At 39.4% G+C, this 25,539-nt stretch overlaps 1 protein-coding gene across 3 annotated transcripts in view; it reads right to left on the bottom strand.

Annotated features, from left to right (window-relative positions):
• COG5 (component of oligomeric golgi complex 5) overlaps positions 1 to 25,539 on the bottom strand; it is a 175,769-nt gene that overhangs the window by 10,189 nt on the left and 140,041 nt on the right. For all 3 annotated transcript variants that reach the window (XM_058805046.1, XM_058805047.1, XM_058805049.1), the window contains exons 15-21: positions 14,415 to 14,525; positions 12,989 to 13,051; positions 12,090 to 12,193; positions 10,541 to 10,778; positions 2,185 to 2,261; positions 1,547 to 1,673; positions 918 to 997 (exon numbers count right to left, since the gene is read on the bottom strand). In XM_058805046.1, the coding sequence (XP_058661029.1) occupies positions 918 to 997; positions 1,547 to 1,673; positions 2,185 to 2,261; positions 10,541 to 10,778; positions 12,090 to 12,193; positions 12,989 to 13,051; positions 14,415 to 14,525 (800 nt within the window). The remainder of the gene's footprint in view (positions 1 to 917; positions 998 to 1,546; positions 1,674 to 2,184; positions 2,262 to 10,540; positions 10,779 to 12,089; positions 12,194 to 12,988; positions 13,052 to 14,414; positions 14,526 to 25,539) is intronic.

Raw genomic sequence — 25,539 nt, 5'->3', positions numbered from 1 at the left:
TTTAGAAGTGTGGACAGAAAACAGTTGAATTTCTGAGGCACAACCACTGTTGGCTGGAGTGGAAAAGTCAGCTTTTACCACTCCAGCAAAAGCTGGCAACATCCATGCATGGTAGTTCAAGGACAGAGCTGGCTCCCAGGCCAGGTGGAGCCCAGTGCAGCCACGTGAGTCCCAGGTCACTGCTGTGGGGGACACCAAGGTCACTGAGAAGATGGCTGGAAAGTTTAGGGCTTTAGGAGCCAAATGATCATCTGAGTCTTGAATCCTGAGGATCCCCAGGTTGGTTTTGTCATGTTCATACAAATCTGCTGTCTGTACCATACTTCAAAACTTTGCTTGGTTTGAAAAACAAGACTCTTCATAACTTTTCCTAACACCTTAAGATGCAAAATAATATTTAGCTATGAAGTCATCTACCCTAGCAACCTGATGTTATTATTATTTTCTAAAGATCACGGGCTGATTTCCTGAAGAGTAACATTCCAGGTGTGTAACAAGAGTCTTCCAGTTTTAGATTTCTAGCTACATTTATATTGGTTAAGCTTTCAGAGCTTCTATTTCCTGATACAGATGACAGGACAGCTGCAGTCTTGACTTTCCAGCAGTTAGGAGAGGGGAGCAGTTTTGCAAAAACTCAGTATTAATTTAAGCCATCATTGTGCACAGTTTACTTCCTGTACAAGAGGATTATGTGCTCCTTCCAAAGGCACTGGAGAGTTTGAGCACAGGGCAGTGGACAGGAGAGCTCAGTTTGTATTTCTGCCACTTTGCAACTCATCCCATGAGTGGAGAGAGGTAATGGTACTTGTGATACATCCCCTGAGGCACATGATTTTTACTTTTCAAGAATCCTAGTGTGCAGATAAGTTCCTGCTCCATTATCATAAATGCAGAGGAGAAAGAAGCCGGATTTTTACCGTATGAGAGCAAGCCTGTCTTTCTCAGCTGGATGATCATCGAGCCACTGGGAGTAGCGGGCAATGGACCACTCAGCCCTCTGGAACAGAGAAACACAAACACCAGTTACACAAAATGCAAAAAAGGAAACAGACACACCAATTTCAGAATCACAGATGACATAAATGAAAGCCACATGAGGCTGTCAATACTGCAGTGATGCAGAATGAATTAAGAAATCAAAGACAATTAACAGGAATAGCCCAGTATTTTATTTGGGAGCTCAGAGGTCATCTCCTACATCAGCTCTTGCCCCATTTCTGGCAGGGTTTTTATCTAGATTTCCTGCATCTTACAAGAGAAGGATCCAGGCAATTTGCAGTCTGGGGAAAGGTCTGCAACTTCTACTACGAGCTGACAGAATAATAAAGAATTGGGAGTCTATTTAATATCAGGTTATTGTATCCCTACTATTAATCCATCAATTTAGTAAACCAATTATTATAATGCATTTGCCACAATAAAAACAAAGCCAAAAATTATATAAAATATGCATTTTAATATTTTTTAACTAAAACAGCTAGGGCAAACTACAATGCTTGTTGCACCTTAGGACATCTGAAAATAAAAGACAGGTTGATCTTATTACCTGGAAGGGTGATTTTAGCTCTGGTGGTGCTCTTGTAAATAAGAACTGAAGAATAATGCTGAATGGAATAACCTCTCCCAGAGCTGGGCTACTGGCAATATGCTCACTGGTCTGGAATAGCAGTGGTCTGGAAAAATGTAACAATACACTCATTAAATGAAGAAAACGCTTATCTTATGCAGTAGAAAAGTGCCTCTGTGTGGTGGCAATATTGCGTTAGGATAGAACCATCGAGTTTTTTGCCCCTACTCTGCATCTGGGGTTTCCAACACAGGTCCAGTTTGCAAAAATTTAGGGCAGTTGCCTAATGTAATTAAACAACAAAGGATGCCTATTGTAATTAAACAACAAAGGACCGTAAATTTTGTATTTCAGTGAAAACATTTAAGGTAACTATAGAATTCGCTGTCATACAGAAGATGTACTGAAAGCAATACAAAAAAGTACAATTCGGCCAACATTTGCATGACAAAGATTGTTAAATCATAGTTATACTCTGCATAAAATTTAAAAGAACTTTAATCTATTTCTAATTTGCAGGTGGGTGTTGCCAAAAAAGCTCTCAGTTCAATCAGAACTAACAGGAGGTAATAAATCAGTTTGAAATACAGTTTAGTCATCCTGTGACTGCTCCTCACCTGAATGACCTCAGCTGTCTGTAGGACTTGCCCAGGTCAGAGACTCGCCGACACAGCGGGGCTACTGCTAACTCCATCTACAAAAGCAAACAGTTCCATCTGAATTACATCCTCCCAAAACATAGCACCTGGCATTGAAGTAGCCTGTCTTTAAGCAATAATCCAAACTTACAGACTAAGTCAGTGACTTCTACCTGGAATTAAGACAAGAAAGTCTTTTACTTTCATACTATGTTGCCCAAGCCAAGACTTCTGCCTTGTTCTTGGCAGCACAGGAAGCATTTCGTGACAAATGTCTCTACAGTCTGTGCATAACAACAGAAGGGGCCTCTGAGCTTTCTGAGACTAAAGCTTTGTTTCTTGCAGCAGGTTTATTTTGTTGGTGATGAGTTGTATAATGAAGCACTTGTGTCAAGCCCCCAAAATCTGACTGCAGTCTGGAAAGAAAGCAAATCCAGGCAGGTCTCCACAAACCACTGGTAAAGCAGTAAAACTGCAGGCATGTTTCAGCTGGGCACCCTTTCCTTTGGTGAAGGACAGGGTTAAAATGATTCTTTCTTGAACAGTGGGTCCCAAATTTTGGGGCACAAAACCCATACAGATTAGATAGAAGGCAGCTGAGATCTATTGCCAAAGGGTCATATGGAATCATGGTTAAAGAGTAAGACCAATATTTTCATACTGTTGGGTTTCTGAGTTAGAGCAGCAATCTTTAAAACAAGTTTAAAACACTTTCTGTTGTTGAAGCATGGGAGTTCAGCTTTTTTGAAGAGGAGCCAGGTTTTACTTCGGTTTTTACATCTGAATACCATCACAGGCTCTTCATTAACAGTGAGGACACAGAAGTGAGAAAGAACTGTTTCCCTTCTGGATCCCAGACTGAATGAACATTACACAGCATAATTTCAGTTAATGTGCACACCGATACAAACACCATCACTTGCAAAACTCTGCAGGTAATTTTACTCAGACATGGCTTAAGTCTTTATTTTTTGCATTCCTGAAGTGTCAGCCAAATAAGGGATCAAGCTTTCCTTTGTTTTTTTAAAATCCCCAACTTGAAAGACTATTCAGACTTTGATTTACATATAATGCACAATTAAACTAAGTTTCAAAGGATGACAGCTAAAATAAGTAACAGGATCAAAACCACCTTACAATGAGTTTCTCTTGTAAGTAATATTGCTGAATGAGTTTCAAAGTGTTTGTGATATGACACTACTTACAGTAAAGTCTTTAATATTATTTTATTGTTCTTTCCAGCTGCAGCATTTCCTCAGACAGAGATGGCTGCTGGGCCACCAGCTTCACCAAGAGCAGATAATATGCTGGGATTCCAGCATAAACAAGGAACAGGGTGCAGTGAACTATGATGCCAAAGTTCATCTAAACCCAGAAGAACTTAAATTAGTGAATAATGCAAATCAAGGCTATATACTTCAGGCATCCCACTTTAAAAGCAGGTGGCAGGATAGGAGTCATCTCACCTGCTTCTCAACATCTACAGGTTCTCTTCAAAGGCAGTGGCAAGAAACAGCCACTCTTGTGGGGGTGATGCACCTTTCCCCAAGGTGGACACCTAAAGTAGTTCAGGTGGATCATGTTTGCAGGAGTAACCCCATACATGACACTCAGGCAAAGCTGGGAAAGCCACAGGGTCCAAACCAAGCATCTTGGCTTCCCCTGCAGACCAGGAGAGGTGGGTAGCTCTGGAAAGCAATGGGGAGCTGTCCCATGGGCAGTGCACAGCTACTGCCTGAGCCCAGGGACCTCTGCGTACCTGCCCACATCTGGCACTTCCAGGCCACTTGAAATCTGCATTTTATGGAGCTGGAAAGGAGAATAAAGTGAATAAAATTCCAGGATGTAAGGAAATAAGGCTCCAGACCCTGAGTAACAGCCTGGCTTCCTCTTGCCTGCTGCCCTTTTTGGTCCCCAAACTTTTAGGCCATGAAATGGTCCCTCTCTACCCCTTGAGGATGAGGTCACCTCTCCTGCAAGCAGGTGGGAGGTCAGTGTCCCTGTGGCTCAGGAGCCAGCAGCAGCTGTGCTGAGTCTGCTGGCACAAGGGAGTGAGGGCAGGCTCCCAGGGCAGGCAGGCTCTGCAGGAACTGCTGCAGGGAGGGGCTCCAACTGCAATGAAGTTACAGCAAGTTCAGCACGTTGCTCCCCAGGTGCCCCAGGAGCACAGGTGGGAGCCAAGAGGCTGCTGTGCCACACAGGCTCAGGAACAAGCAGCCAAAACAAGGAGCTAACCAAGTATGCCTTGCTGCATCATGATACAAGAACCCTACAGATCCTGAAAAACAAACAGGAGCAAGAGTCTGATTTCTCCAGAGCTTTGTTTCAGGCATCAGTACTGGCTGGGGGCAGCTGGAAGGAACTGATATCCTGCAGGAGCTGGTGTCCCAGCTCTGGTGGGAGCTGTGGGCTTGTAGCTGGGAGGGATCAGGGAGAAGATAATTCCTTTAGGTTCTTTAGAGACTTTGATAACAGACACCAAACTGCCAGTCTGACTTGTGGAAACAGAGATGTGTAGATGAAACGGTACTCAAGGGAGGGAGGAAATAACAGCACAGCAAAATATAATTTTGCTTAATAAGTTTTAAAGGATTGTTTTGCTCCTGGAACATAATATGAAGAATGCGACGTTAAGTGAAACTTTCCACAGCTTAACCAATTCCTTATTAAAACAAATTTAAATGAATTCTCTTGAATATACTTTGTAGTTTCCGTAAATTAAAATTTTTAGTCTTAAGTACTAAAGAAGAAAAATTACTTTGGAAAATTCTATTACTTCATCTTCAACCTTTATTCGCTGTAGGAAATTATTAGTATTGCTAGAACTAGATAGATTTAATGGCAGCAGATGGTGGATTCGTGAAGTAATAGCTGCCAAAGAAAAATATTGTTTTTAAGCTTTGCAGCATACTATACTATCTCACATTGACTCATGAAGAGTGGGAATGAGCGATAACTAATGTGGTAAAAATGTACATAAACCACAGAAACTCTTTTTTCTTAAACTTTACAATACTAGTCCTTGTGTTATAACCCAATCTCTCTCCAATAAACAATATAATTCACATAACAACTAAGATTGTTTTCTTTCCTTGAATTTTAGGTGTTTATCTGAGCCCAGTGACACGGTGGGATGCTATGGCATCTTTCTGCTGTCACAATCACTTCTGAGGCCACTGAGAGGGGTTTAGTGTCTGTGCTGAGCATTGTGCCAGCCCAGGAGCAAGTGCTGTGGAGGAAGCACTCTGCTGGAACAGCTGCTGTTTTCAAGGTGCTGGAATTGGGCAGAGAACTGAGCGTGCATCACTTCTGCTTGTGTTACCTGTCATCACCTGAAACGGCATCAACTGTTGATTCACACAGTGAGCTCTGCTGTAGCAGCCTCTGCTGTGATACACAGCCATCATTTCAAAGCCTGCCAGTGAGCTCTGACATCAGGGATGCTTTTGGCTGCTGGCAGCCAGTGTTTGTATCATCTGTGCAAGGCCTTTCACTCAGCCACGTCCTGCGGACTTTACATGTAAAAGGGTAAGCGGCGTTTTCTGTTTCTTTTCCAAATTTCCCTTCCAAACTGCAGATTTGAAAATTCAAACATCCAGGTTAAATTCAGTGATAAGTCAGGTGTTCAAGCAGTAATTTGCAATCACAGAGGCTTGATGTGATATTATCATTAGCACAGAATCCAAGGGGAGCATTAGGAGATGAATGTGCTTGCCAAAAAGCAAGCAGCAGATAGAACAGAAGAAGGCCAATGACTTGTTTCTTTTAGCTTTGTTCAAAACTCATTGCTTTGCCATGATTTATTCATGCTGGTTTGCTATGCCTTGCAGGACACAGTGGCAGACGCCTGCCCAACATATGCTTCTTTTCAATGGTTAATGCTATCTAAGCCCAAAAATGCAATATTATCTTTTCTTCTCATATGACTCTGCCATAGCCCATGGCTAGGTGGTCAATTATCTGTTGAACTATTCACTGGCTGGCCATATTGAAAAAAATACATCACATGCCTGGCTTCTCTAATTGGATTATGTTCAGCAACCCAAGGGTGAAGTTAATACGTAGTCTAGGTACAGATAATGCATATATATTGAAGGGTGCTTTAAAAAGCCCATAGTGAAGTTATTTTTTAGTGCCTATTGTTGTATTTTCCAGATCTCTCATTACTTAAACAGCTGTTTTTTCAGCTGGAAAATCTTAACATTAAATTTTTAGCAATTATATTTCCTCCTGGCCAAGATGAATTCCAAGTTTTTAAATGTTACCTCAAAATGCTTTTTTCTAGCCATTCACCAGGGACAGGATGCTTTAACAAGCAAGGGAGCAGAAGAGCTGAACTATTAACTGAAAGAAGCTGGCCTTGAAGGGATGTGCAATTTGATTTCTCCCCAGTGCAGCAATTCCAAAACGGTTGCTGTTTAAGTAAATCCTTCAGCTGGAACACCTCTAAAATAACACACATCAGCAAATAATTCCCTCTTTCCAGGAAGATAATTAGCACTAAACATTAAATGTATTTTAGCTTTAGTAGTTTCTATCTTTATGACTACAACTGTGATTACAGCATCCTGCTGCTTTCATTTCTCTGTAAGAAACTAGAAAGCAAATTTTTTAGGAAAAATTAGAAAAAGTGCTTTTACACTTGTATCATCATTGATACGCTTGTGTGATCAAATGAGCAAATCTGTCTACATTTTAAAAAAATCCAAATGCCTAATAATCCTGCCTTTTTTTAATGCCACATATTGAATCAGGAAACCAGATTCTGACCATAGTCTGGCCAGCAGGTAGGAACAATTCTTCTACACTAGAATTTAGCATTGTAAACTTCTACCATAAAAACACTTTTCTAGGAAAATTCAATAAAACCCAAATATTTTGCAGTAATTTTCTGAGAAAGACTTGAAGAATTAGTGGCAGCATTAACTGTACCCTATCAAAACACTCTGACCACAGTACTGAACAAGGCCAAAAATCCCAAACATAAATCACACCTAGATAAGAAATACAGAAAAGCATATAGAGAAGAGTATCAACTCTAACAGGACCAATAAAAATAGTTCATTCTTTTCTGCATTTTCCAGCACTTCCATTGAGTTTTAGGAAGGCCTGAACTACAAGCCAGAATCCCAAATTGTGCCTAAGTGCTGTAACAACTCTGAACACCAAGCAAGTAAAAAGGTCCTCTGGAGAAGAACTTGCACTCCCCAGAAACAGAAGTGTTGAAAACCATCAGGGATTGCTGGCTTGCTTGCCTCCAGGAGAACATTTTTTTCAGTCTGACAAGTACTGAATTAAAAAGTGAAATTTGATATTAAATATGTGAATATTGAATTATGGGCACCTTGAAAATACAAAACCAAACAAAACAAGCTGATTTGGGTGTATACAGGAGTGAGCTGAAGAGTAATCTTGTGCAATTGCTTGCATAAAAACTGAAACTGAGAGCATGAGAAGAGCTGAACTCAGCCTGGAAATGTTTCTAATGAGACTCCCAAGGAACTGTGGCACTGATAACAACCTTGCAGTGTTGTGCACATTTCCTAGGGCTGGCAATGTTCCTGTAAGCACTGATTTACATGCAATCACATTAATGATATTCAGGCATATTTCAAGCCTATCATAGCTCTCTTTACAGCTGCCACAGCAGCACACACCTAGTCTCACTGCTGAGAAATCTGTAATGCACAGGGCAGCCAAATGCCATACTGACACTGCAAACAGGGCAAGACAGATAATTCAACAGAGCCACAGCAGTAATACCTAAGGTATGAGTAGCTGAGGCTCACTCCAGAAAATTGGCTGTTATGCACCTCAACAAACCCAGTTCTGAATGAAGAGAACTTGAAATTCATTTTCTCCCTTCTGTGTGGACACCTGTTGTTTTGAGGCAACTTATCAGTAAAACATGTTTTCAGTGCAAAAATTTTCAAATCAGACTCTCAGCCAAAGCTATTCTTGCTGAATATAAAGCAGCTGTAACTCTGTGAGTGCCCTGAAAGAATGTGAAGAAGCATGAGATACCCAAAATATGACGCAATCAAAGGTTACTGGATTCACTGCACGTGTGCTTATAATAACAACTCAAATTAATCAAAGTTTCTGGACAGATTTCTGCCCAGGTCTTTTGCTTGCAAGCAACCCCAAAATACCAGAAGGGGTCCTTGATCTCAAAACTAATTTCTGAACAGGAACATGTAACCCTTTTTTGCATAGAGAAAATTCAAAATTACTTTACAAGACAGAAGACAAGTAAAAACAGTTTATAAACAAACCTCCTCCTACACACAGTATCTTTCCAGGCAGGTTGTTTCCTTTGGGTTTGGCTTTAGTCCAACAATGCAGTGCCTTTCTGGGACTGAAAAAAACCCTGCACACGGCACTTATGGCCATTTGGAAAAAATTTATCCTTCTCAGCAAGCCAGCAGCCCAGCTAAATACCTGCTCCCTGCCCTCCTCAGCCAAAAGCAGCAGCAAGCTCTCCTAGTGCCCACTAAAGCTGCCCTTACACCAGGACTGCTGGCTGGGTCAGAGCAACAACCACCTTCATGCCAGGCTCCCAGGAGCACATGCACAAAATCCACCAGGTTTTTGGGAGGAGCTCACACATCCCAGAAAACATGGATATAAGGCAATGTCCACTTACAAAATGTTTCAGTCCTTTTCCTTCCATCCTGAGCAAGAGGACAGAGTGTCCAGGCCCTTCTGGACACTCCAGCCCCTGTGCAGCCTGGGACACCCAGAGGAGCTCTGAGCAGAGATGCTCAAAGGCATAGAGGGAGCGCTGAGCTGGCTCCTGCAGCTGCTTGGACATGGATTTCTTGTCTTAAGCCCATTTTTCAACAAGCCAAGAATCCGGTGCAATGTGAAGAAAAGAAAAACACAAGCCCCCAGATGCAGCAACAGTTGAAGGAGACAGGCAGGAGACAGGAATGAATGCAAACCCCTTTTTTTTTGTTTTATACTGTGGCACAAAAGAAATCAGAATATTTATGTCTATACAGTTGTCCATTGAGAAGTTATACTCAGCACAATGGGGAAGACCATGCAAATTCCTCCACACTGTACAAAAACATGTTCTCATTTTTCATTTAAAAGGTAGTCCATGTCAGAGTGAGAAAAATCAGTGTTTAAAAACTTTTAACAAGTTATATTTTTAGATTATAACAGGTGCTTAGATCAGATGCTTTTACTGTACAACCAGGTGAAAATATTTTCCAAATTTATATGACTTACTTTAGCTAAAATTAGTATAAATTACAAAAATTATCTCTATTCCTTCCACAGGAAGAGTCAAGTGTCCTTTTTTTGCTTCCAATTTTATGCCATTGTCTTCAAAACAGAGAAGGGAATGGAACCTTCTCGCTGAAAGCAATTGAAAACTTCCCCTTCATTTCTGTGGTTAAGGGCTGATTTGCTATTTTTGAGTAATGAATAAAAAAATTTTATTCAGGAGTATGTAACTCACAGGCAAATGATACAAAGCAGCCAGAAGAAGGAGTGGAGGTGGCAGCAATTCCTCCCTCCCTGCCTTCCTCTCCTACCTCAGTTACCTACCAGCCAAAATCAGCACTCAGCATGCAGACAGCCAGTGCTAATTCCCTTTTCCACTTGGATAATAATAAATGGCAGCCTCAGATTGATCCGTGGATGCCTGATTCTTTGGCACATTAGCCATACAGTGGTACTGCAGACAAATTAAATTTTGATATAGAAGATAACACAGACAGGTAATGGATATGAATCTAGCAATTTCTTTTGTGGTTTAGTTCTGCACAGCAGTTAAGCAAAGCTGAGATGCAGGTCAGTCAATCAGGTCACAAAGACAATCTCACAAGACAATTGCCCTTCTGTTTTTCATAGGGCAGCTCTTGCCCAGGATATTGATGTTTCTTTAGCTTTTCTCCTTCACTGCAAAGCAGCTGAGTTAGCCATTAACCACTGTGGGCATTGTGATATATAGAGTGATTAAGGAAGTGACACACCATATTCCATTAGAAGAGAGAGAAAGAATGAAGTGAATGAATGGTGGCAAATGATGGACATGCCACAGAGGTTGGCCCAGGGGACAACATGCCAAGATGCAGCAGAATTTAAATGCAACAGTCCCCCGGACAGGAAGCTGTCAGACCTCCCTGAATGTGCCTTACAGCAATGAGGGATCTTCAATGACTTAGTGGATGCACTTCTCAGTATCCAGTATCTTATCAGAGAGGATGTTAGACTTGGAATGCACCAATCTCTACAACTGCCTGTTTACACCTCAATGGGGACAAAAGCATTGATACTTTCCAGTGAAATGACACCAAAAAGCAGAAACCAGCACTGAGGGTACCTGTGCAAAATCCGCTGCCAGGCGCATCTTCCCCCCTTCTCCGAGGGGCCTGATCAGACTGGCATGGCGAATGAAAAGCTCAATTGCTCTTTGAGCCATGGCTTCAGTGTTATCAAAGACAAAGTCAAAACACTCAAAATGCCTGAAGTAGTCACTCATGACTCTTGCTATGAAACCCTGAAGCTCTTTCATGTAGAGAGAACAAGGGACATCTGGTTTTCCTGAGCTGGATAATGATCTGAAAAAAAACAAGAGAAGAAAAAGAAATAGGGGCAGCTAAATTCATCTTTAAAACAAGACCAAAACCTACTGGATCCTTTAAAACTTTTTTCCTACCCCATCAAGTCATGGCATGAATTGTAGAGCCTCATTTCTACTCAGAATACAGAGCATGTAACTCTCTCTGAAACTATAGTCAGAAAATATGTCTTTATCAGCCATGCCCACGAAGAATTAAAAGACAAAACAAGAAATAAAAAGATAAAGGGCAACACCCCACTCCCTACCCAACCTGCAGAGCCTCCTTCAATTTGGAGCCTAAATTTGTATGTCCCAGTTGTTGATTCAAAACTCTAAAGGGGATCATAAAATATAAACATATGTCACAGGGTTACTAATTTAACCTGTCAATCCCAAACCTGTTCTCTGTATAGAATAAGTGTCTGAGATTCCTCCAAACCCAGGATTACAACGTCAGTATTACAGAAGCAGTACAGAACCCCTAGATACAAACCAATCCTCTTTCTCTTTCTTTGACTGACAGTCAGGTCAAAGAGCTCTTCCAAACTTAGAAGAACACACAGGCTATCTAACAAAACTTAGCCTTTGGCTGGAAACTGTCCACCTGGAGAGGTATTGTGCTACTGGTGCCAAAAGAAGGAAAGGGTAAAATGTTGTTTAAAAAAAATCAAAAGGAAAATTCAAAACGTCTCTGAAAATATAGTATTTTCAGTTAATTTTCAAGACAGAAAACAGGACAACTGATGATGGTGCAAGCAATGTCAGAACAGACATGACAACCAAAATAAAATTTAGGAAGGAAGTCTCAATTATACATCAGGCCCAAGATCTTGGCATGTAAAGAATCCTGGAAATTTTCATGAAAATGCACTGGGAAAATAGCATAACATACTGAACCTGAGATTTAAATTTTTTAAAAAGTCAATTTTAACTATTACATCACAGGCTTTAGAGAAACAGGAATACTGACAGTTCTGAAGACTGTCCAAAAAAACCATTTTGAAAGCAAAAAGGCTTTTTTAAGCACAAAAATGGCCTCTTGTCAGCTTTCTTTTTTATTTGAAATGAATTTTACTCAACAGATATGAATAAAAATACGGGAAGGGAGAGAAGACAGATGCTACCTGATTAATTTGTTTCAACAGATAGGTGTAATTCTGCTTCCTGTGTTCATTAACCATAAAGCATCACCTTCCCCTCAACAAACAAGCACTCTTGCTTCAAGGGCATTGTGGCAATAACGATCTATTACACACATGCAAGACATCTTACTCGAGCAATGGTAAATGTAAAAGACATTTCTATTTACCCAGAAAAATCTTCCTGGTGCATAGTGATGATAATAGCTTCCACTGAATCTCCTACAGAGTTCAGCAGCGGCTGAACAGCACTTCCCATTAGATCATGGACTGCCTAAAATAGAACAAGAAAAAGGCAGAAGTAAGGAAACAAAAACTAGAAGCATTTTCATTTTGACACCTCAAAAATACCTTAGGAAACAGTTCATTTTATCAGTGCTTTTTATTATTTTGCATTTGAAAATGCAAAATAGGAGAACCGAACCTAAAGATAACATTTTTCTTTAACTGATTTTACCAGTAAAGGCTGCTTGCTGCTTCCTTTAAAAGCATTCCTTTTTGAAGGAAGGCTTTACAAAGTGCTTTGCCCAGAAATTTGGCATTCCTGGTTTGTATATGTACATGTTTTGGGGCACATTTGGCTCAGCTGTTCATTGCCCAGACACAAGCTGCCCTTCATTCCCCTGCACACAACCCCTCCCTGCCCAGCAGGACAGACTTGGAGAGCTGTCAGCCACAGAGGCTGCACCACCATCCACATCCCCCTCCAGGAAAGTACCAGGTCACATAAAAATTATAATTTGATGTCTGTCGGGGGAGGAAGGGGGTGATGAAGGATCCAGCTATTGCTGTGTGAATGCTGCAGAGACATTTATTTTCACAGTCAGAGGACATCTATGTCCTGACCGTTATGAGAATATTCTGAATACAAGCATGACTCAAGCAGTGATTGGCACAGGTAACACACATGTAGCTGCAGACACAATAAATTAGAAATGTCAGAATATTTGTATACCTGTTACTGAATATGCTGATGTAAAATAATAGGTGGGAAACAAGTGCCCATTTTAAGTGTAACAAACAAAGCCAAGCTCAGCCCTGTCCCTGAAGCATATGGACACTCAATTACCTTTAAGGCAGTTGTGACAGTTTGCTCAGCAGCTGCTGGAAATGAGCTCTGACTGGTAATAACCTAAAAATTGTAAAGTAATTGTTAATAGTCAGCATTCAACAAATTATTAGAATTCATAATATTCACCATCATTAAAAAACATATTGAGCTATCCTTAGTAATGAGTGTTTACAGATAACTATCAAGTGTGCTCTATACAGACAGAATTTTCAGTGCATCATCAATCCATTGCTCTCAGATTTCCTATGGACTCTGCTTCTGCCTTGGCAAAGAAATGACTCAATGGAGTGAAGCTGAAATTTAGCTGAAGGGCTAACAGAATCAGAATAAAAATAACTGGTGTATTCTCCCACTGCTAAGTATAGAATTCATGGAGAACTATACAAGCAGCTCTGTGGCAAATGTTTGAAGGAATGGCTGTTCTTTCTCAGTATTATGACTATTACAGCACAACATGTTAAATAGTTGTTTATGTACAGCTAAAACAATATTAAAATTGAGAGTCAAGGAATGGTCTGAAGGACTATTCTACCAATTTCCTTATAGTCTTGAACATGCTCCACAATAGTATTTTTAAGCCAGATAAGTACTGAACTCAAAGACTGAATCATATCAGATCTCCCTCCAACACTAAGACACATGAGGTTCATTACTAAGTACAACAGAAAAAGCAGACTTAAAAGTTGATCTACCATCTGTTTGCAAAATCCAAGGAAATTTTACAGGCTTTTTAGCATTTTTTAAAATTCTTTGAACATATCCAGAGTCAGGAGTACTCATGATCTTTTTTCTAATCAGGCTAGGATTTAAATACGATTAACTGCAAGTACCAATATATCTGTTTGGTTTAGTTTACAAAGACTGTGTAACAACTGGCATCATTAAATCATTAAATTGGAATTATTCATAACTGTGCTTAGTCCTGAAAAATTTCCAGGCCAGACTTTAGTCACAGTAATAATGTATGGAGATTTTTATGAGCTATTGCTTTTCTTGATTTCACCCTTTCCTTCTTCTTTTCAGTTTGGTCACAATTGTGGGAAAGGATTGAAGGTCTCCTGAAAAACATAAGCTTGGGCTGAAGCAGATGCAGCAAGGGTGCTATCAGACTGATTAGAACAAAGACAGATAAGAAAAAACAAACAGTTCAATTGTTTATGCTCACAAAGTAATGCCTGTCAGATGTGATTATTCTCCAGAAAGATATTTTCATTCTTCTAATATTGACAGTTTGTCATATAGTGGTGCTTACAAGGGCCAGCCCAGTCTCAAAGAGCTGTACAAATGCACAGTAAAGTGCAACTCTTAACACAAAATTGGGCTCTATTTGTCAAGAGTTCTCATCCACTGAATGGAGCATAAGAACAGGACAGAGCAAGCAGGTAACACTATGGCAAGAAGAGGAATGCCAGAAGAAGCCTACCTTCAGAACAGCCTGGTGCAGTTTGTACAGAGAATTGACCACAGCCACGTTCCTCCTCTGGCCCTCTGTCAGTGGCCCAATCACCTGGCTGGCATCTCCTTGAGTGGACAGCTGCAGGGATCACAGAAATTGTTGGTACCAACTCTTTAAACAGTGTATCTCCACTAAGTTAACCACGACAGAGCAAAAACCAACAGGCCCTCACTACCCAATGTTCTTCCATTTAACTCTTGTCTTGATTCATAGAATTTCCATCTTCAGATGAAACAGCCTGAACAACAGCAACAGGAACCTTGGGAGACTGTCTCAGCTCCCAAACCAGCACTGAGACCCACAGTGATCCTGGAGACACCTAGTCCCAGCAAAACTTCAACTTTGTAATCTCAGTCAGGTGAAATCACCTACCTGACAAAGCCCAATAAGCTCCCAGCAGCTTTTCTCTATGAGCAGCATACATTTTTCTGTATGCCCTCAGTCTGTCCTTCTGGCAACTATTCCAGCCTCTCCTTAAAAGCTCTGCTTTTTCAAATAGATGGCTTAGAGCTTTGTATATATTGCAGGCTTAGAAATCAACAGAAAAATAGAACTACAAGGACCAAAACTGCTAGACCTGTCATTAAGGAGTTTTAATATATTAATCTTTCAGCGAAAATCAAAGAAATATTTCTTCATATTAAACTGCACAAAGCATGCATTTTTTATTACTATGACAGAAATGGAAGTTCCAGGATGATATACGTAAATAGCCATTAACTATGGAACAGTCTTGTAAGGACACCATAGCATATATTTATAATTTAAAATATAATAAACTGCAATTGGTAAACAAACAAAATTTTTCTTGTGCACTAAAAGCTGCAGAAATACAAAGAACTGACAAATGGGGATGTGAATTCTCGAAGTACATCTAAACAATAAAGCAAGAATACCTATTAATAGAAGGCTTTACTGAGATATAATTACCCAACTAGTTATCTAGGTTTCAGGATACAGAATTAACTTCCAGGAAATCCCTGAAGATATTGAGCTCCAAAAGTCTCTCAGTAAAAATATATTCAACTCACTGAGCAAATGGTAAAGAGGCTTTCGTGGAAGGTGTCTAGACACAGTTGTAGGTCCTACAGAAAGCTCCTAAACTAAAACTGAATTTTATACAATAATAATTGTTTAAGAACAAAAGAAACAAACATAATATGAAAATATTTAACTTATGAGAAACAGTGAATCTTTACTAGTGAAAGACTATTTCCATACTTCCCATAGCTCCCACACAGCATAAACACAGTCAGCATACAAGCAGTTATCTAGTATTTTCCAGCACTGCTAATGATGAAGTATTGGACAGGCTTTTGCAAGCACCCAGGACCTCTGATTTATTCACAGCACTATGGTGACAATATCTGTTCATTGCTCTTTCTTCAAATTAAGGGGTTATTTCAGGATAAATAGGTTTTGTAGAAGGAAAGAGCTTTTCCAATGTACCTTCAATTATTTGATATCAAAATGCATCCTTAAACTGGCTGACAGCTATATTGTTGTGTCAGTATTTTCCTGCCTCCCTGATGAGAACAGCCATGTGAGCAACAACATCCCTGTTTCCTTCTAGATACTTCTTTCTGACAGACCTGACTGGTTTTTAGAATTCTGCTTCTCACATTTACAGCTTCACAGATTAATAACAAAACAGCTGTGCAAAGAAAGACCCTGTCCACCCTGCTGACCACCCTCCCAGACACAAACAACCTTCTTCTCCACACTTTTTAAAGTACTGAACAGACCAATTTATATTTTTGCACATTTACAACTATTACATAAAATATATTATTAAACCAGTAAAATTTTGCATCCCAGTCACTGAAATTTCAGTTCCTCAGAGTTGTAAAGGGGTCACAATTTCTTAGACATTGGACTCTGTCTCTCCTGCTGGTGAAAAAGCTTAACTGGTAAGTAAAACCATTAATGAGTACAAACATAACCCTTCTGCAATAACAAGAAATTCTTACAGTCAGCAGCAGTGCACAACAGCTTCACAGGCAAAATCTGAAAATACCTTAAAAACAACTAATCCTTGGAAAACTGTTTACCAGATTATATTTCCTTTAACTAATCCACTTGAACTTTGACAGTTACATGTGCTGATCCCTTGTACATCCTAAAACCCCTGGTCTAAAGCAAAGAGGCCTGAAAAACTTGACTCTTATAACTAGCAATTGGAACTGGTCAGCCCAGGGCTCTCTAGGACCATTTCTCCTGAAGGTGTGCCATGAGAACACCTGGAATCTACATGGGCAGGTGTGTCCTACCATTTACAGAAGTCTCTCTTGCTGCCATCACAATGGTTTCTCTGACTTTACTTCAAGGCAAGAAAGTTCTGCACTCTGTCCAGTTTGGTTCTTGTACCAACACCGTGCCACTGGCATGAGTCTGGATTTCAGACAGTTTATCATTACTCCAGATTCTAATTCCTCAGACTGAATTCTTGACACTCTTTATATCCATTATACAATCATGCATCCAGTTTGGAAAAATGTCATTATTGTGTCTCCCTGGTTTCCAGAAGCCAGGCTTATGGCCCTTTCACTACAGACATAAACCATCCGTCAGTTTCTTTTCCAGCATAGAGGGTTTTATCAATGATTCACATTTATCACTCTTTTTTATACAGAAAGTACTTTGAAAGTTCTGTGCTAGACACAGCTCATGCATTTAAACCCAGTGGTAGTGCAACTTTTCCTCTCTTATGTGGCCACTGGGGATTGCACTGTGTAAATATGTTAAGTCAAGTAAGTGTGAAGCCTGTGCATGTCTGCTCAGACTGCCTGAAAGACACAGTCCACAGACCCTCTTTTTGATGAGGGCACTGGAGAAAAAATCAGATGCTTTTTTAATCAGTCAGATATATCCTGAAATGCAGAAGGCCAGGAAGGGTGAATTATGTTGAGCAGAAACAGGGGGGACAGAAGGGGTGACTTCATCCCAAATCAGAATCTATTTCGGGAAACAAGTGAAAGACCAAGTGCAGCTGAAGGCCAGATCCCATCTCCAGGGAGCTGTCAGTCACCCTGGGAGTTAGTCTGGTTTAAGTCTGCTAGCTGAAAATAAAGGAAAAGAAATGATGTTGAAGCCAGACCTGAATGAGCAGCAGCAACAAGGACTGTAATTGTCCCACATTTCTGTATCTGCCTTAAGTGTAGCAATCGATTTCTTACACTCTTCAGTTGGTTAAATTGTTTCTGCTTTTACCTCAAGCCTGCCTACTATTTACAGTAATTTCATGGGCAGTAGCACAGGCACCCATTCCCCAGCAAGCATCAATTCTACAAGGGGTGACACGTCAGTGTGAGCTCCCTTTGCCAACAGGAGCTAGGAGCACACTGCCAGCATGGGATGCTCGTGAGGAAGAGTGAGGCAGAGAGGTGTCCTAGCAGGAAATATAGCCAGGACTGTTGTACCATGCATCCAGGCACTGGGACAAAGGCTGTGTCTCATGGTGCTCTAAAAAATGTGAATGTGAGCTTCTGTTCCATGCAGCATTTAAAAACAACAAGGGCAGCTGTTAAACTGAAATGAGAAAGAAACACTGGGAGGCTGTGCCTTTCTGACATATATGAGTGTTTTCTCTAAAGTAGGAGGTTGAAATGTGCAGGTTCAATCCAGCAGCTGACTAGCTGGAAGAAGCTGCATAGAAGAATTTTGGGGGTTTTAAAATCTAATTCAACTAAATCTGAGACCTAAGCAGTACATTGATATCAGGTAGCCTACTGAACCAAAAAAAACCACTTGTAGAAGCCAATACACAAAAAATGTGTCACAAAGAAGAACAAGCTGACTTCAGGTCCTCTGACTTACTTCAGTCTGACATGGTAAGAAGCTGTAAGCAATGACCTGCAGTGTGCTCTCACTGAACTCAGAAGTTCTTCCAAAAAATAGCTTCTTTTAGTTAGTATCCCTCAGTGCACCTACATGGTCACACTGCTTCATCTCCAGAGAGAGCAGGTGCCTCATCTTGGGTGAGTCTGCCCAGTACAGAAAGTTTCAGGAATGATTCACATGACCACATGCAGGAAACCATGAAGCAGAAAAGTAAGAACTTTCTTGAATAATTCACCTAGGTTATTTTAAAACCCCTGCTTTGGGAAGATGGTACATGCACCCTGTAGCACCTGTTTCTCTTCACTAGCTATAAAGGGAATTTAAAGCAGTAGAACAGATCCCTAGTAGTCTTGTCAGATACATTCTCACCCTATAAATGTATTTGCACCCCTTTGCATAGACCTACTTTGGAAATATGTCTTGGAAATAACCAGATGAATTGCTCTAGATTTGACACTTTTCTGTGTTTGATGCCTTAGAACAGACATGAAATTTGACAGCATGGATTTGATCTCACATGTTGAGACATGTGCAATGATAAGATTGCTCTGGGATTCAATGCTTGTTTTCACCATGAAGCAATGAATGTAGAATTTAGATTAGGCCATGAATCAAATCATCAGTTCTCCCTTGGGTTATAAATGAAATGCTAACTGAGTTTGTCTTTTCTTGTAGGAAAGCTCAGACTATTGATACATCTTTTCCTGTAAGTTTTTTTAGTGCTTCAAAGTGACTAACACTCCCCTCTTTCAACAGGTGGCAGCTAAGAAGATACACTGATTTGTGAGCTGGTTTGCTACTATTCTCTTCAGAGACTACATATCTTATGAAAAACTTCAGTTTCACACTTAGCAACTAAGATCTCCTGTGCATCCTTATTGGCAGTTTTGGAAAGCTCCATTTATTTGATTTTTCTGAAACAGCCTCAGCAAACCCATTTTCTTTAGAGCAGGAAACATCATCATAATTTAGGAGTATGGAGAAGATCCTAAAATAAGACTGAAGTAGGGCTTCTCAACAAATCATTCAACCAACTCCAGGATCACGAGACTAAAGAGTGTTTTGATAGCACAAACTGAACTGCAGTTGTCAGGCTGACATTTTCAACAATAAATGCATTCCTAATAGATGCAGTTGACGTTGCCATACCTCTGGCAGAAGGCAATCAATCCATCTGCTACTTGGCCTCCTGCCTGATCACAACAACTTATTATAAAGCACAGAATCCATTTAGAGAGTTTCTGAGTCAACAGGGCTTGGCCCTGGGATTTCTCCCATAAACTACAAATAATTGGGATGATTTAGGTGTAATGTTTCCCATATCGCAGAAGGAACCTTTTACAATCTTTTTCCACACCTAAAAACCACAAAGGTTTAGTAGAATCAGTTTTCTACTTATTGTAAAAAAAAGCACCACTTAGAGAAAAATACAGAAGAATCTGAACTCCATTAGCTATTCCACTTAAATATTAGTTACTTAGAGGATAATTTGTAAAAAGAAGAGACATAATTTAGAAGGTTGAAGTGTAGGATTTGAATGAATGTGTCAGTGGAAGTAAGATCCTTGACTGATAAGGATAAATGAATATGAGTGCTTCGCTTAAAAAAAAAAACAACTAGAATTTAAGAATAAATAATAAGTAAGAATTTATGTTCTTGGAGTAGCTTCTAATTTTGAAAAGAAGAAATATTTTAAGACATGAGGAAAGGAATAAGCTGTGAGTTCAGGCAATAATTTAAAATGTACATAATAACATGCATATTGCACCTTCAGGACATTCTTGTAGCTTACAGATTTTTTTTTTTCACCTTGCTCAGAAAAATGAAAATTTAATATTCTAGAAATATAGAGAAGGAGGCCTATGGTGAAGAAATTAAATATCTTATAGACAATATAATCATTACTTTGGAAAGAAAGATTTGAAGGGACTGTCACATCCTTGACCAGGAAAAAGACCAAACATCATGCTCACACTATTCATGTTAAAAGAAGCAGCAATCATTGAACCATTTCCTCAGGCATATTTCTGCTTTGTTTTGGTTTTTCTTCCTTAATATTTTCAAAAGCCAAAGAAATGGAAGAAAAACAGCAAATGGTCTTTCTGTCACAGAAAAGATAGGATTTATCTCCAAATCTTTGAATCATCTGAGAAGAAAAGCACTGTACAAGTAACCAAAAGTGACTAATGGTTCATGGTTCTTAAACAATGAGCTGCTTTAAAACAACTGTGATATCAGAAAGCACTTATAAAACCAGTTCCTTTAAGGAATCTCAGAGAATACTAAACCTGAAACACTTGGAATAATTTCTCAACTACAGAAAATTATGTCCCTTCCATTATCCAGCTAGACCAAGTCTGAGGAGGATTTCAAGGACAATGTGTGTTGATCCTCATACCTCTGACAGGAACGGTTTATTGCACTTCTCATGCTTGCCAAATTAATGACTGAATGATTAATCATATCTTTTATGTAATCCCATTAGCTCCTGGTTTCAACCAGCTACTGAGAATGCCCCTCCAGAGGTGGAGAGCAGACACATCCATCCCCAAGACACATGAGAGGTTCAACATGATTGGGTGATATTCACCTACAGATAAAAAATACAATCAGCTCATTTAATTGCCATCTGCCTTTTGTAGTATTGAGTCCAGCACTAACCAAGATCAGAATATTACTATCCCACACAAGTTTATAATTGAACTTTACACGGTCCAACTCTCATTACAGCTGTTCCAAAATTTAAGACTTCCAAATCCTTTGCCATATATATATATATATATATATCAACATTTAACCAAGCCCTTTTCTGAATCACAGAATCACAGAATTTAATTTGCTAAGAAATAACTTACAGTTTACTATAACAAAATATTGCAAGGATTGTGCAATCACTTTCTTTTACTACATGTTAGGAAAACAACATACTGGACTTAAAGAAGTCTTTTAACCAATTTCCTCACAAGATAAAGTGAACCCCCAAAATCAGACTTTTATGTTTGGATGATTTTTTTCTGGAGTTTAGCCAGTATATTTTAAAAAAAGTTTAAAAAATCACACATTTGTTATGTGAGTCACGATCTAACCAGCAAAAGACAACATGAGAAAATAGAAAATTCTACATGAAGTTTTTTAATGTAACTCTCTTCTCCAGATTTTTAATTAGTTTTAAAAGTTTAAATGCTTTTTAAAGTGATTTATCAGATAGATATTTCCAAGTATTCTCTGACCAATATAAGTACTTTCTAATGACTGTTTCTACAAAGCTCTTCTCATCTTTCCATCAAAAAAATAAATTACAAAACCTTACCTGACTTTTGATTATTTTTAAATTAGTCCTACTGCCATCTTTAGCTTTTATTACTGTACAGTGAAATAGCAATTATTCTGAAATTATTTTATTATATAATAGCCTCCCACATATTCTATTTAAATACCTATTAATGAATTCTTTTAATGTGCCAAACATTGAATCCATATTTTTGGGTTCTCTCATTTAAATAGCATGGATACAAGTCTTTCATTGACAGTAATACCATATCTTCAAGGTACTGGCATAGTACAATTAATTCATGCATCTCAAAAGAGAAGTGGGGAAAATATAATCTTTCACATTACTTACACCATTGTTACTGACCCGTTATTTACATAAACCCTTCCTAAGGTGTCATTTCACTCCTGTTCCTGAAGATTTGTGAGCTTATTAGATTTCATACTTCCCTCCGAAGTTCGCAATATTCGACATTTAGACAGGAGGACGAGATACATTTCCCTGGAACTGTCAGACAAATCTCACTGTTGGAATATGCCCTGACTAGTGATTCACCCGCAAATGAAAGCTTACAATTCAATATAGCACCATCTAATAGGAGACATCGATTAATTCTTATAAGATCACATAATAAAAAAGGCAATCAGAAATTCACTTTGTGTCATTACAATAAGGATTCATCATGCTTTTCAATTCAAAACCATCACAGGCCTCATAAATTTGCTGGGGTTTAAATCTGATGCCAGAATTCCAGTGCATTTTTATCCCTTTGCTGGAAGAATTTGGTTCCAGGAAATCTTTTCTCTCCCTCTTCACCCTGCTCTCCCCTACTTGATAGAACTATTCAGCTAGATGAATTTAACTATGTCACATAAGAGGATGGGTGGGCAAAAACCCAACACAGCTACCACAAGCCACACAGTTATGTCTATAAACATCAGTAAACATCCTAAGAAGAGATGCAGCTCACATCCACGTTCTTGCTACTCCAGCATATTTCATTTGAGCAATTTGCATAAATTAACTGGACCAAAAAATGTTTTTGGGCAGTGTAAGGTACATTTCTCCTTGAAATATATATGACTAATGCTAACTCAATGAATGCTTTCCTCCATAAATGAGGTCTTTATTATTTTCATTTCCTTAAAAGAAACCAGAATTACAGCCATCGTGTATCAACATTTTTCTTTCTTGCAACATGTTATGGATATTTGCCTCACCAGACTAGACAGACTGGGGCAAAATCAATGGAGAACTTTAGTCCAGCTAAATGGCTAACTTTAGTCCAGTTTAGTCCAGCTGCTCTCTGCCTTTTCCTAGTCAACCACTAGGGACAGACTGAGAGGTTGAGGAAAAAAAATCCTATCTCCATGAATACTCGGAGAAAACTAAGAATCAATCCTTCTCATCCAAGTGTTTTCTCATTGCAATATTTTAACTTTTAAATCCCATCCTCCTTTGTGCTTCTGCTTTTCACAATTTCACAGATTAAGCCAAGATGTTCCAATATAGTCCCTGGATCAGTTATAATACACTTAGCCTTTTAGATTCTGGACAAAAATATGCCATTCATACTGCTTCTCATCTAAATAACCCCCTGAAAACAGCTTATTTAAATCTTCATTGCTGTGATCAAGCATGACAGACGCTTTCTCTTCTACACATGACATTACAAAAATTCCTTGTAAAGACTGTCTCTTTCTCAGCTCGCTGTTTTAAGCTGAATTAATTGTTGGGGTTTTATTCCACCTGGCATTGCAGCCTTTTCTTTCCTCATTCTCTTTATTGCAACAATGTTTACAAGCCACTAAGGACAAGCATTAATAAAGTAGAGATTGTTTTTAACAGTAGTAATATAAACCAAGATCAGAGCACATTTAATTGCATTCTCAGGAAGAGAGATCATGGAAGATCTGTAAAGCCATAGCACGACAGCATTACACCTTCAAAACTACATCACCAAAAACAAACAGCAAACTTCCTTCTACTGACTATAATATATCAGATGCACCATAAATCCACTAAGAAAGAAATTAGGAAAAAAATCAAGATCCATCTGCTACAAATAGTTATGATGATGGGACTGATATGCAGAAAGTTGAGATCTATTTTAAACCTCAGTAATTACAAAGTAGTTTTTAAAAACACTCAAAGGAAAGGATCAGCTTTTCTCAGAAAATATGAAACACAAAAGCACTTCTTCTAGAGCGGTGTGAGATGAATACAGCCTGTTTTCTTGTCTAGTCTGCCTCTAAACTCAAAAACTCTCCCAGGTAACCTACTCCAATCCATTCTAAATGGTTAGCTAGTGAACCAGATATATTTAATGAGAAGATATTAGTTCTGAGTATTCACTAAAATTTGAAAATTGAAAATATCATTATGGGTAACTGCAAAAGACTAAATGAGCACCAATAATGAACACAACAGTGGCTAGGAATGCAAGTAAAAGAGAATTTGGAATTTTGGCATCTACAAATCACAAGTTCAAATATAAACTGGATTGAAGGACAACAAGAGACAATTTGTCTCAGTTTCAGTCCTGGTGGAAAGTGGACATTTATTAAAATCTTCATAATGTACATCACTGACTGTCTTACCTGAAGCCTCAGGAAGGAGAACTGTGACTGAAAAGGTCTGAGAAAAGATAAAATGAATCTTTTAAAATGTTTCCTACAGAGACTGAGCACAATGGCAGGGCAATGCACTGAGCTATACAAGTTTTGTGGGCAATACTAAAAATAATTTAAGAACAACTGCAGCAGAGCTGACTTTCCATTGTATATATTTTGATGCTAATCTTATGTAATACATTTGGTGCTGATCAGCATTACAAAGATCAGTGCTCTAAAAATATCTGAACATGACAGATAGATAGATAGTCTTCAGCCTGTATCTCCATCCATTACATTCACTAAAAATAGAATATTAAATTACAGAAGGGCTTGGTTGCACTAGCATGCAAAAAGGTGCCATCTGAATTGGCTCAAAGAAATACTTGGCTATTCGAAGAAAGGGCTGAATACTGAAGAGTTAATATCCAAGAGTTTTCTTGCACCCATCCAGCAGTATTTTAAGTTGCCAATTAGCCACAATGCCATGGACAACTGTACTTTTTTCAAGGTCTAAAACTCTGGTAGAAACACCAAATGCTATATGAAAATAAGTCAAGTACAGCTGACAAGCACTGCAGATAGAAAAACATGTTGTGGAAAGCATATATTTTGAAGTTCTGGCAATCTAAGAAAATCTTAAGACCAAATGCAATAAGAAGAAAATCACATCTCCTAACTTTTGCCTTAAGAGATTTATTTACAGCAGGAGGAAGTATGAATTCCAGATGCAAGAAAAAAATTACTCCAATCTGTCAGCATTTTAAGCTTCCTCTTGAACAGATTTTGCATCCCGCTTTTGTTCAGTCTCAGTCACATATTGGCTACACCCAGAGCTGTAAATTAAAGGGTGCCAGGAAAGGTTCCTGTGTCTGGCACATGATTGTGGGCACCACCACTCTGGTAGGACACTCATGGCCCACCCACTGGCCTGGGCCAACAGCTCCCTTGCCCAGCCTCCCGCTGCAGCTGAGGAGAGGCAGCCCTGCAGCCACCGTGGCCAGGAGGGCTCTGGCAGGCAGGCCCTGCTCTGGGGAAGGGGAGCCCTCCCAGCTGGGCACTGCCTGGCCCCACTGCCCTCGGTGCCCAGGGACCTTCCACTCCTGGGTACAGACATCGCTGTTACCCTCCAGCTCAGAGAGATGTTCACAGCTGGGATGGCAGCTTAATCCTGAGTGTCTGTCACAAACCCTTACTGACCTTGTGCTCCCAAGTGACAGTGGCGGACACTGACACAAGCAGCAGGGTGACAGCGTGGAGCCATTCAACAGACAGCCCTTCTGCAGCAAAAACAAACACTTCTTGCTGATCCTTGAAATGAGGCCAACACTAATCGGAACAAACCTTGATAATACAAATTTGCCTTCAC

The sequence above is a fragment of the Ammospiza caudacuta genome, chromosome 5 (assembly GCF_027887145.1).
Source record: "Ammospiza caudacuta isolate bAmmCau1 chromosome 5, bAmmCau1.pri, whole genome shotgun sequence".
In the NCBI taxonomy this organism is placed as follows: domain Eukaryota; kingdom Metazoa; phylum Chordata; class Aves; order Passeriformes; family Passerellidae; genus Ammospiza; species Ammospiza caudacuta.
This window is presented reverse-complemented; position numbering and strand designations above follow the sequence as displayed.